General features: G+C 41.4%; 1 protein-coding gene across 3 annotated transcripts in view; it reads right to left on the bottom strand.

Annotated features, from left to right (window-relative positions):
- Positions 1 to 13,283, bottom strand: part of klf12b (Kruppel like factor 12b) — a 47,146-nt gene that overhangs the window by 17,944 nt on the left and 15,919 nt on the right. For 2 of the 3 annotated variants that reach the window (XM_025063869.1, XM_008328388.3), the window contains exon 2: positions 6,626 to 6,708. In XM_025063869.1, coding sequence (XP_024919637.1) covers positions 6,626 to 6,691 — 66 coding nt within the window. In that variant the 5' untranslated portion in view covers positions 6,692 to 6,708. Of the gene's footprint in view, positions 1 to 6,625; positions 6,709 to 8,207; positions 8,404 to 13,283 lie in introns of those variants that run through there. The other variant, XM_025063868.1, reaches the window with a different exon arrangement.

Consider the following 13,283-nt stretch of genomic DNA (forward strand, 5'->3'; position numbering starts at 1 on the left):
AGGGCGCCGGGGCGGGGGGGGGGGGGAGGCAAGGTCGAGGTGCACAGCACGTTATGGCTTCATGAAACCACCCACTGAGGCTTCACTCTGTGGCTTCAGGTGTCAGGACAGAAAAAAACAAACTGTGATAAGATGACTTATGAGGATGAAGTCACTGCTCCTCCTGAATGGAAACTCTCACATGGATTTTTCCTTTCACAACAGTTCATTCACAGTCATATCCTCAAAGTATTGACCATTTATAGAAAATTGTTTTACAGATCAGTTAGGCTGAAAAGACTTTTTGTCACTGTAAGTCAATCACTTAGTTAACAACTCGTATCTTTGGATTTCCCTGCTCGTCTTCAGCAGTTAATGCTGTTCTGACTTTCAACAATCTCGACTGTGCATGAATTGGAATAGATTAAATGTAAAATAGAGCGCATTTAGAATTCAAAGGTTGTGGTTTAGCATCACTTAACTAATTTAAGCCGCCATTTAGCCTTTGTTTGTTTAATATTTGTTCATATTGAACTTAAACTGAACATTGACTTCATTTTTCTGATGAAATTAATTTAGAAAATTATTTAATGTGGTGTTTGACTTGTGAATCATTAAAAAGCAAAATCTGAACAAGGAATCCGTCCAACAGTTTGCGGCGTGGGTTAAATTTAATTATGCTATGAATTATGAAATATGATGAAAATGTGTTTTATTTTCTTAGTAAATTCACTAAATTAAATTAATCTGTTTGAAACTCAATTATATTCATATGTGTTAGAAGAGGAGCAGTCGGCTCAGAGACACGTTTCTTTTCTTTTTTTTCATGATATTTAATGAAGCTAATGGATGACTGACTGTCAGCGCAGCATGAATGAAGCAGCTGATCCCCGGTCACCTGATGTAAGTCAACTACTCAGGAGTTACTAACACTCAGTCTACGCAGCAGCAGGCAGAGTGTGAACAGCTCCATCTGTACATACACACAACAGAACAGTGAGTAGTTCACAGCAACTCATTTGTCCTAATTTGTCGTGTGTTGTCACTGACTGTGTGTCAGTGACAACACAGGGGAAACACCGGGCATCGAACAGAGGCTTCACTGAGAACAAACCACTTCAACAGAATCATCTCATTGCTTTTCTTGGGACATAAAGTCTTGATTTATGACGGTGCTTTCTTGTGACCCACACTTCAGAATGAACTGAATATACATATACTGTATATCTATCTATACATTAAAAAGTAGACGAGCGTCGCACGGACACGTGGTACAGATATGATACAAAACCCTCTTTGTCTTAATGCGACGTAGAGGAGACAGATATGCAGTACAGTGAGTGGATTCCAATGTGAATGGAATGATGCAAGCAGGGGGATGTGCAATAATCCAATAATGCCAAATTACCACAGAATATTTGACTATTAAATTAGTCCTGTAATTTAGCTGGAAAAATAAAGAGCAAACAACATCATCTCCAATTTGTTGTAAAAGCACTGAATATATTCACTGTGGAACAAGAGGAAAGAAATAGGGATGATTAGCTAAAGTTAGACGAAATATAAATAAACCTGATTAAAGAGCCAAAAGTTCAAATCGTTAAGTAGGATCGTAATGAAAAGTCCATAAAGAACTAGTCCAAATTTAGCAAAAATACAGTGAAACGTAAATCTTAGCCTTCTACAAAAGAGTTAGACGTTGGTACGGTTGATACAGTCACTAAATGGAGGCCAGATTTATACCAAAGTTAATTAAAATTCCTTCGGTCAAGAACTGTTTCTCAATAAAGAAATAGGAAAATATAGAAAAAATATATTTAAAAATATATATAGTATGGTTAGCCATGGTTGGCTTTAGCCACAATCATAAAAAAAAGCAAACAGTTCAAAGACTGACAAAAACAGTGAAATTAACCTCAGGTTAGCCAAAGTAGGACCTATACAACACTTCTGTTGTAATTCTGTTCACAACAGGTCATTGGTTTATGGATCCTACATAATTAATACATTTATGGGAGATGCCATGTTACCACGAAACGCCATCGTAAACTGTAAGCCCCGCCTCTACCCGGACAGTACGTCTTATTTTCCCATGACCACAGTTTCTGCTTCTGTAAAGTATCGATCACATGTTTGAGGAGTTGAACATCTTCTCCTGACGCCGTCTCTTTCCTGACAGAGCCTGCAGCAGTCCTCCAGCTGCTGCTGCATGTGATCTCTGTGTTCGCCCACTGTGCTCTACTGTATAGAACATCAGACGGCCTGAAGCCCAAAACGCCTCCGGGCTTTGAAGACATCAGACAATCCCAGTAAAGCGAGGTATTTAGAAATTTTGGTCTCTCTTGATGCTCGATCCAACAGTTTATAGTTTTGACACAGAGAGAAGACAACAGGAAAGAAAAGGGAATAACAGAAAATACAGCGGCTGCTGGAGACGTGTCTAGTGTTGGTTCCACTGCACGACCCAGAAAAGATAAAATCACTCTTACTGGTATCAATACTTCATTCATTAGTAGCAGCTGCTTTTATCAGTAAGAATTTAGGAATTTGTGGTAAATTCTAAAATGACTCCATAAGACAGATGTAATTTCACCTTTTTCAAATTTGGCTTTTTTCTTTGGGAGATTTGTGTCCGTTTTCTGCTCGATTTTCTTTAGTTGTGCCTAAACATTTATAAATTTTGAAAATTTTAAGATATTTATTCTTTTATTTGTCTATCAGCCGTTTCTGTGCTAAATTAGAGAATATGAGCCCGTCTTATTGCTAATCGTTAGCCATGCTTAAACAATTTCAAGCCTTTGTAGCTAACTAACACATTATTTGGAGATTGTTTTTTGGGCTGTATGGTCTTGGTGCCATATTTCCCCTAACTTTACTTGCATTTTTCTAAATTCTAGCTGTTTTGTTGCCTGTGTTTTGGCTAAAATAGATGGCATCAGGGCAGATACTCCTGACCACTTCATTTACCAGCCTCAAAGAAGAAGTGAAAAGCGTTCATAACACGTTCCACGTTCAAGACGAACACAAGAAATTTACAGCCTTGAATTGAATTCATGACCATCAAACCCATACAGGAAAAGTGTGTTTTCTCTTAAAGGCTCATTCTTGACATGTGCTCATGACAGTGAAGAACATATTTATCTATTCAAACTGCTGAATGGGCCAGTTATCTGTGGGCCATGTGTACGAACAGGAAGTCTCTGTGTGGAAAGGTCTCAGTAAGTATGTGTTTTGTTCAAATCAAATCAAAAACAGAAACTTTGTTATGGATTTTGGGGTTAGATTCTGAAAGCAAACTTGGATGGAAAATTAATCCACCCCCTTCTTTCATTTTGACAGGTATAAACACACCTCAACCTACGCACACGTACAAATACATGATGAACCGGGCTGCGTGCCATCATCTTTGTCAGGGAGATACTTGTCCTCAGACTGTACAGACCTTTACCGGTCATCTAACCAGGGCGGCCATTTTCAGTAAGCCTTTGGCCCCCCGCCACCCAAATGAAGACCACATTTCTGCAGCAGCAGCAGCAGCAGCAACAGCAGGAGCCTGAATCCCTGTCTGTCTGCTTCTGAGAGGAAGCTCAGTCAGTCAGAGCGAGATGAGATATCAGTGCTCTTCAAATCTGTGTGGGCTGCAGAGCACACATCCTGTATGTGACTGACAACACTACATGTATGGAGACACACTCAAAACCTCAGGGGTTTTCACTCGCAGCCTTAGACAGACAGTATATAAAAACTAACACAGACACAGACCAGAGGGCAGTGTTTACAAGGAAGACTTTTGAAAGTCTAAGGTCAAATCATTAACACCTTGACGACATTTTTCTTGCTGCTGTTGATTGAACGTCTTCTTCAAGTCACAGTCTTAAAAACAACAGTATGGGTTGAAAAAACACTTCTCTCCAATACTGCTACCAACAAACACTCATTAAAAGGTTAGGTCTCGATCACTACTTTTCAGTCGTCTTGAGAAGAACCTGTGGTTTAATTGTAAACTGCCCGTCAATTTATGGTAAATCAATAATTTAGGGGGAAAATTCAATCACCACCTTAGATTTGTATCTTTCCCCTTCAATCCTGAATAGATATTGATGTATTCCATTACATGTGAAAGCCGTGACAGCTACCACCCACTGTGTCCACTCACAGTCACCTTCTGTAGGAGTGTAACAGAATAGTTTTTACACACCGAACCGTTTGGTACAAGACGCTACACGTCTGCAGCCTAGTATTTCTGAAAAACTACTACTACTAGTGTGCAGAGCAGGAAAACTTCCAGTTTACCCCAGGACGAAATCATGGAACTCACCACTCAGTTAACAAAGACAGGAGGTAATTGAACAGGCAAGAAGACAATGTCTTGTCATTGTCATATTAATATCTGCTATCTGGCTAATAATAAACCAAACATGACTTGAAACAGCACCATCTAAATGTGGCTTTTACTGATCCCTCAAAAAGCAACAGGTAAGAAGACAATGCAAACTCAAGAACTTTCTTTTTCGGACCCTAAATGTACCAAACCTAGGATCAGTACCGAGGTACGACCTGTACCGTGGCTTCAACCAACCCGTTTTAATATAACTGTATCATAGGAAACTGATATCAAAGATACTTGTAATTATTGATGGGGACAGTAAGTATTCTAATAAATAGCGAAATAGTCTCACATTCCTATAGATCAACAAAGTCGTGTCAGTGAAGAACTTCCCGTCTTTGTGCAGTCGGGTCCATTTCTTATATACAGTCGTTGGCAGCTGCAAACCCTTAAGCCATAAACGAGAGCAGAACATCCAGCGACTAACCTCCTCCCCGTCTGTAGATATGAACAGACAGAACCAGCTCTTATCGAGACAGTGCCTCCATTGCCAAACAATTCTCTACAAGACTTGAGATAACCTGATAGGTTATCAGCTGCTGGTAATTTTCTCATCCATCACAGACTAATGCTCTGGGATTCACCTCGGCTGAGGCTGCGCTGCTCCTCTCCTCCGTCTACCTGCTGATTTATTAGGCTGGCAGATATTATTGATATGTTATGAGTGGGAATCAGTAATAAATGAATGCTAATTCATCATGATTGCAAATATTAAGTGGTCTGCACCCACTGAACACTCACACACACACACACATACACATACACACAGCTGAGAAAGCAGCAACACAAAGCCTGGGTTACCTAGCAACAGCCTCACCATAACAAGACCACTTTATTTCTCCGTGTGTCAAAACCAACCAGAGAGCACTGATACTGTATGAGCAGCATGAAAACCCTGTGTGAACTTACTCCATTAAACCCATTATGGGTGATATACACTGAGTAATTAGGGCCCATCTCTGACCGCAGACAACAAACCGGGGGACGACAGTGAGGACGCAAAATAATCAGAGCAAACCACTAATGAAATGATAGACTGTAGGACAACAACGTTAAGGTTTAGAAAACACGCATTAATCAACCTAAATATACAGTGATCTCAGAAAACCTTACCCAGAATTCCATCGTCGTTTATCATAGTCTTTGTGGAATAGTTTAACAGCACCCCCTAAAGTCAGCAGTTAGAAAAGAGACTGTCGTCTGCAGCAACAAGTCGTCCATTTTTCCTTTGAGGGTTTTGCGTCCGTCACTTCAAACATCGACTGCTAGTTGTGTTTTAGTGTGGAAACCCTGACGGTTCGCCGGGAAAAAAAAAAATAGTGTGATCACAGTCCGACCTTGGAGACATCAGAATACTGTGTTCAGACGTCGTCAACTTGTCACAGCAGCACAAAGAATGTCAGAATGATGTGAACGCCTCTTATCACCTCAAGAAACTTGAGATTGAAAAGATTGTTTTCCTGAGTTTCAGTTTGTGATGGCTGCACATTACTTATTTTTGTAGCATCTTTGGTGCATTTTTGTCTTTTTGATATGAAAAAAAAGTGTCCAGCATTTTTTCTCCCGACCTGTGACATAATGTGCTGTGATTTGCTGCCAATCCACAAGTGGAATAGAAAACGTGACGTTTATCAATACATTCTTAACCTTTAATGGAACCATTTATTGTATGCGTCCTTCAAATCTAATCCACTGCACAGTGAACTCTACATCACACAGCCTGATTCAGTGCTACCTGCAGCCCTGGTTGGAAATAAACCCCCAAAAGTAATAAGAATAATAGTGTTTGCAGATGGAGTTTATTAGCACGGAGATATTTTTGTGTGTGTTTGTAGAAACAAAAGGGTCAAAAGAAGATGGAGGAAAAAAGAGAGACAAAAATGGGGGGGCAGGGACAGTGAGAGATGGATAAGATTTAGAGTTTCCCATGTGACCCTCCTCTGTGGAGCAGTGACTCCATCTGTGCAGTCACCCCCAGCCAGCACAGACTCTCAGCTGGCCCCAGTCACCTCCCAGAAACTCTTCTGAAGCATTCACGCTCCAGCTGTAGCTCTCCCCTCTTCTCCTTTTCTCCTGCCTGCTGCCATGCTCTCCGACCATTCCTGTTAGCCCCCACACTCACACTCTACTCTCTCCCTCTTACTCGTTCAGGCCTGGGAGTGATTATCGACCCATTGCTGGGAGGAGGATAGAAGAAAAGGAAAAGAGAAAAAAAAAAGAAAAAAAGAAAAATAGTCTTGAAAACAACTGCTGTCTTACCCCTCGTTCTGATTCCAGGGGCTCAGCTTTGACTCGGACTGCAGGCATTCCGTCAAGCATTAACATCCTGTTTGTGAGGCTGCCTGCAAAGAGACACAGAGGAGGTGTAAGACGAGACTTTTAGCATGACTAAGCAGGTCCCACACGCTCACTCATTCACACGTGGACCTACACAATGTAGTGTTTTCAACCACTGGGATGTAAACAGACGATACGTATTCACACTTTTATTAAAGCCCTGAGACTAAAATGCACATAAACATATATGTACTGAGTCACGGCACAAGTCGCTGTGTTCAACATAACAGAGATTTACAATTGCCTGGTCGACCGCTGCGCAGCTAATGACGCTTCATAGCATCGACTTAAATCCTCTTATGGCTTAAAAGGGAACAAATGCATGCTGTGATATACAGATGCTGCACAGTAATTATGAAAACACAGGCAATAAGTTTAATCTCAACAATAGAAATAAATGACATGTGAAAAACTGTTAAACATTTGTTAATACATGTTGAACAAAGAGAAACACAAACTTTTTTTCTAATTAGTAACAATGTTTCACCTACATTTTACTAAACTGTAGCATTTCATTGTTATTTCTAAAGAACAGGTGAAGAGAAGCGGTGCAACAATTGATTTTAAAGGTCATAAGGTCAAGGTTTAACGATCACGTCAAGTCAAAAATAACATATATACGAATACTAATTAACCAAATCTAATTAGCACAGTGCGTAGCTAATACAGTCCATACTGTTTTCAAATATGACAAGACAATGTATGCAATAAAATACATGAGAAAGAGTCAAAAGAAAAATAAAATTGCTAATAGTTAACCAAAACTAGCCCAAAGAAACTCAGATAACAAAAGATTTTAAAAGTTAGCACTGGACAAAAGATGGCAAAACCAAATGGACATTATCAAAAGAGCTAAATGTCAGATAAAGCTGCCGTTAGCATCATTATAAGAATTGATCATTATAACACAAAACACCCCTCCCTTCAAAACAATGCTGATGTCATTTCATAGCTAAAAAAATGTTGTCAGGAAGAATGGTTTTTAATTAACCAAAAATCTAAATTTTCAGGGGGAAAACGTTCAAAATGGAGTAAAAAAAAAAAGAATATGTGAAAACTTCCCCTCTCTGTGCCACAATCAGCCCCAGAAGCAGACTTTGGACAACACTCATCTCTACAGCATTTTATTATTCCCAGAGCTGCCTCTGAAAAGTGTCAGACTCCACAAACTCTGCGCTGTGGCTTTAAGAGGGAAACACAGATGGAGCCAGTGACAACAATGTGTGTTCCGCGGTCCTCGGCTGGGGCCGACCTGACGTAACCCCTCACTCTCATTATATTAGCAGCTCTACATGCAGGAATGTAAGCACCAGGAAACCGACTCTAAACATCTCTGTCACAGTGTACCGTGTGGCACAGTTCAGAGCCCGGCATCACGACTGTGGAGCTGGAAGAAGCTCTGAGAATCAGGAGAGACACCTTCTCTCTGTTCCTACACTGTTCATCTAACCCCAACAAACAAACGGCCAGGTGCAGTATGTAATAATCAAGTTATTGTACTCACCACCAGAAAATCCCATCAAAAGCTTTTACCCAGAAATCCTAAAGATTTTCCAAAACATTTGATTCTGAACCAGCGGAGGAACAGGTTCATGTATTGTCCAGTTTTACTCCGCCACCTTTTTGGACTCAACTGCAAATCCTGACTGTTTGTGTGAGACAGAGAGAGGCAGAGAAATAGGGAGGATTTACTCGGTCTGCAAACCAACACACCCCCAGCCCACCCCCAGCACCCCTCCCCACCCCCAGCCCACAGATCTCTCCTCTCAGGTCTAAGTCCCTCAGGTACCTTGGCTGTGCTGCTATTGTATTGTTGTCCAGGATGTCCTTCGGCTTCAGGTCTTGGTAGGCCCAGATAGCGTTGCCATAGTAACGACTGGGCAGGTGGAGCGCGAGCCTCGAGCCATGTGTTAAAAAGAAGAAGAAGAAGAAGAAGAAAAAGAAGAAGAAAAAGAGGAGAGTGTTCTGGCCGGGGATGGTTCATTTCAGTTCACAATAGAACATCCTCCTGCTCCAGAAATGTCCCTCTCCACCAAGAAGAGGCCACCTTCATATTTTTATTATTCCAGTACACATTTAGTTATTTTCTCTCCTAACTAATCTATTTATTGAGCCACAGTCCAAAGCAGCACTGCAGTGCGTGTTGATATGAAAATGCTGTAAAGATTTGAAGCAAGTTTTTAAAGCATACTTAACTCATTAGATGATCAAACAAAGCAGGAGAATCTGTACTGTACATGAAGGCCAACATTCATGCTAACAAGTCAAGAGTCTGGAACCAAAGTGAGACGTTAAAGGAGATGTACATCTATACTCAACCAAACAGTCGGAGCTAAAAATCAAATATTTCAAGGACTACAAAGAACCAAAAAGACAGTCATAAGAGCAAAAGTGAAGAGAGCTGATGCAGGCTACAAACTGATCATTTGGTTTCACCAGAAAATGGTCTCAGAGCAGCTGCCTATGTTTGGAGAATAAAGGGAGAAACATGGAACCCCCCCCCCCAAAAAAATAAAAAAAAAACTCAATGTGAACATGGATCTAGTGAGGGTGGAAGTAGCTATGACAAAAAGAATATTTATTATTATAAACTGTATTTTAGTATCCATGCAGACACAAGCAAATTCCAGATCCGAATCTGGCGGAGCACTTAAAAATGGCCAAATAAAATATTTGTCTGATGTAACTCATGCAAGAAAATCCTGCGTACCAGAAGAACACAAGGTCAAGATGAACTTGACAGATTAGTCAAAGACAAATGGCCTGCAGAGGTCTCCCTGAAACCTGTTGAAACCCAGCCAGTCAGGGTCAACGAATGACCAGTGGTATCAAAACAAGATGTCAGTTCTTCACTTTATAGCTGCTTTTATATACTGTGTATACATATATACACAGTATATAACATTATTTTCATGTATACCCCCACCAAACAAAGCAGCTTTCAGTTATGCCAACCTTTAACGGCACAATCAACATTTTCTCCCCGAGCCTACAGTCCAGTTAATCCAGTGGTGTGTGAGCGCCGTCCTAATGAACTGGCCAGCAGCGAGCTATTCATAGGAAATCAATGGCAAGTGCCTACCCCTGCTTGTGACTGCAACGACCACAGAGCTAAAGAGTGGTGAGAAACCCAACACTGAGTAATGAGCTAACAGAGGGTTACTGTTCGCTGAAGAGTCCATGTCCAAATACTATGACCAAAGTCAGCTGTCAACTAGTTCTGCTCCCAACAAGCACATAAACTGCCAGCACGACAGAGTCTGCACAATGTTAGAATCAAGTTTATAATCTAATTTATACTGAAGGAATCCCTTTTTAAGCACCAATGAGAATGCTATGACAGTAGTGCCAAATATAATGTAGGAAATTCAGTGTCAGGATGAGATAAGTGTAATTGCATTTTTGAATAGAAAAGTTTTGACAAAGTTAAATAAATAAACAGTTTACTTTTGTTTAATTTTGGTTTCAGCAACCCCACCCAAAGAAGGAAGTGTAAGCTACATGCTCTGTATCTAACCGTAATAGCTAGCCTACACTTCCGCTACAGTTAAGAAGAAAGATCAAATATGAAATCAAGATAATTTGTTGAAAAGATAAACCTAAGTGCTATTTAATCCTCCGTATCTCTAAATCCGGTGTTCTGTTAAGGCAGCCGTCAGTGGATGAGGCTCCGTGTGTGGGAGATGGAGAGAGAGAAATAGGGAGGGAGGGGAGGTTAGAGGGAAACAGGGTAGATTAAGATCACCTTTCCATTTGCTGCACTCTGAAATGAAATGGCCATCCCAGGTGTGTGGGGGAGTTGGATGGAGTAGGAGGGCAGTGAAGTGTTGAGGCATCTCATTTCGCCTTCCTCCCCTTTTCAACCCTTCCATCCCCAGCAAAATTAAAAAATAAATAAATCCACAAATAGAAAAAAAGGTAGAGGGAGCAGGTGAAGATTCAGGGCAGTTGTACCAAAAACCAGGATATGAAAAACACTGAAGTGTCACTGTCCTTTCTGCTCATGCTTATTCATGCGCCTGTTAATGCATTTCCAAGAGGAAACTCCCACCTCGTATCTGCAACTCTGACCTCCCGTCCACCATCTTTCATCATGCTGACGGCTATCAGCTTGGTGCTGACTGCTTCGTGGCAACTTAGCAGAGTAAAAGGAACGGACTCAGCCGTGCTAACTCAGACATGAGAATTGATGAAAGGAAAAAACGGTCAGAAAAAACTCTGACCTAAAACCAACAATTACCTTATCCTGTATATTAGCGACATCATCCAACCCTATGGTCAGAAACTGCAATTTTTAATTTTTCTGGACTTTGTTGTTACTTCTCAAAATATTGCAGAAAAGGGTGACACAAATAAAATATACAATGTAAAATAAATTAACACAACCAATTTTTCAGAATGACTCTTTGGCTCCATTTGTGCGTTTTAACTTTATTTCATTGAGCAACACAGTTTTTTATGGTGTAAACCACTTATCGCAACAAATGGTAGCACAGTTAGACCTGGCACTGAAGGCCTGACTCTTGGATGCTCCCTACGTTAGCCAAGTGCATGCTAGGCTACGCAGGGAGCATGCGGCTGAAACACCAGACGCAAAGTCAGATGATCTTATGAGCTCTAAAGACTCCTTCTGTAGTGAAGCCTCCTGTTCTGTCAGTGTGGTGAAGAAGCTTGAATCACTGATGGAATGACTTTCTGTGGTCAAATATCGCTACTTTCCCAATAAAACTATGAATACAGGTGGTGTTTGTTTTCAATTGTGCTGTTAGCAAGTAATATTTCTGGGTGGAATCATATAGCATACATAGGTAATATGGATTCTGATAGTCCATACAAAACCAATACACACTGCTTGTACTGTAGTAGCAGCAGTTTGGAAGCTAATAAATACGTGCTCTAGAAAGAAATGACTGACACTGATCCAGTAAACTAAGGACCAGTGTTGTATTTTGCTTTAAGCACGCAAAAAAAAAAATCCTACAGTGGACGATTAGGAAACCACGATGTCTGAAGTTCGACATGTTTCATGTTTTGGACCCAAAAATGGTCTCTTGCAAACACAGTGTTGCTGGCAGATCTCTGTAGCCACAGCTCCTGCTTAAGAGGATAGTGTTGCTCACTGTACTGAAGTATCGTATTGCCTTAGCAGATACTCAACCAGACGCACAAAAGAAGACAATTAACATATTTAAATATGTGCATTTTGACAGAGGCGCCTGATGCGCTATTATCTTCAAAAGTGTTGGATCCTATTAACATAAAATTAGTTTAAAGTTGATTTAAGGAGAACCTGACATGACACGTACGTCGATTCAGTGGGTGGTATCTCTTAGAGCTATCTCAGGTTAAAACTGTTTCTCGTGGTGAAGGAAATATTTGAACTCTGAACATTCATTTCTCCTCACCTGCTTTCATCTACATCTCCACCCACACCTATAAAGCACGGTCAAACAGATTTGTCCCGCTAACGCCTCGTGCCCACGTCAAGTATACAGAGAAACTGGATGTATCGGTGTCACAGAGACTAGACTGGACCCGCTGCCAGGGTCTGAGTTGGAAAAGAAGGAGGAGGGAGTGGCAGGTCGACGATAAATCATGGTCCACGCACGAGGATGGATTAGGAGAGGTGATAATAACTGAAGTGTACGTTGGTTGGGGCTTGTTGAAGAGCGGCGCTGCTGGCAGGAGCGGTGAGGGAAACAACCGAGGGGAGTTGAAGAGGTTGGAGAGAATGAGGGGGCAGGGGGGGATGTTGGTCGGCTATGGGAGCATTTAGTGGTGAGGAGGAGGGGCTGTAGTCAGACGAGCCAGAAAGAGAGGGTAGAGAGGGGAAATGGACCTGAGCCAAGGCCCGGTCGAGCGCAAAGCATAGGGTGCAAGAATGCCAACAGACCCCCTCCCACCTGGTCCTCAACCAAAGAGGGGGAAGAAAGAAACAGAAGAGAAAGGGAGGCAGAAGGAGAGTGCAATTAAATTCATCTTAGTGTTACAAATTAGAATGATATTATCAATTAGCAGGAAAACGGTTGTGTAGAAAAAAACTGGCGTCGGTGATTTGAGATGTAATGGTTTCCTGTGATCTGCCTATATTTTACACCGCTGGCCCTCTGGCCACAGCTCACTTCCCCCTTCTGTGCCCCTGGATACTCTTATGTGACACATTGGCCTGATAACGAGCCTCACATCGACTGGCTCACCAGCACACTCCCCCGTTTCTTCTCTTTCCTTTTCAGCAGAGGACAGAAAGTCAAACTCTGTTGAGGACATTGTCACTAAACAACCAAGAAAGAAGAAACAAAACCCCTGATGAAACTACAACATGAACGTTTCATACATGTTTGTCGTACATTTTCCTCCTGTTTCCTTTTAGTGCACTAGACACAATAGAACAACATGTGAACTACAGCTGAGTTTGATCGCACCCCCCCATCCCCTAAAGTCTGCTTCACGTTAGCCTGTGTCTGTCCATGACCTCATCTGGGTTTGTTGGCCTCATTCTGGTCTTGAGAATCATTTAATTTGATCCCTGCAGAGTCAAAGCAAGTAACAGCACCTACTCCCTGAAATGTAGCAAAAAGAA

This window comes from Cynoglossus semilaevis, chromosome 16 (genome assembly GCF_000523025.1).
Source record: "Cynoglossus semilaevis isolate Cse_v1.0 chromosome 16, Cse_v1.0, whole genome shotgun sequence".
Classification (NCBI taxonomy): Eukaryota; Metazoa; Chordata; class Actinopteri; order Pleuronectiformes; family Cynoglossidae; genus Cynoglossus; species Cynoglossus semilaevis.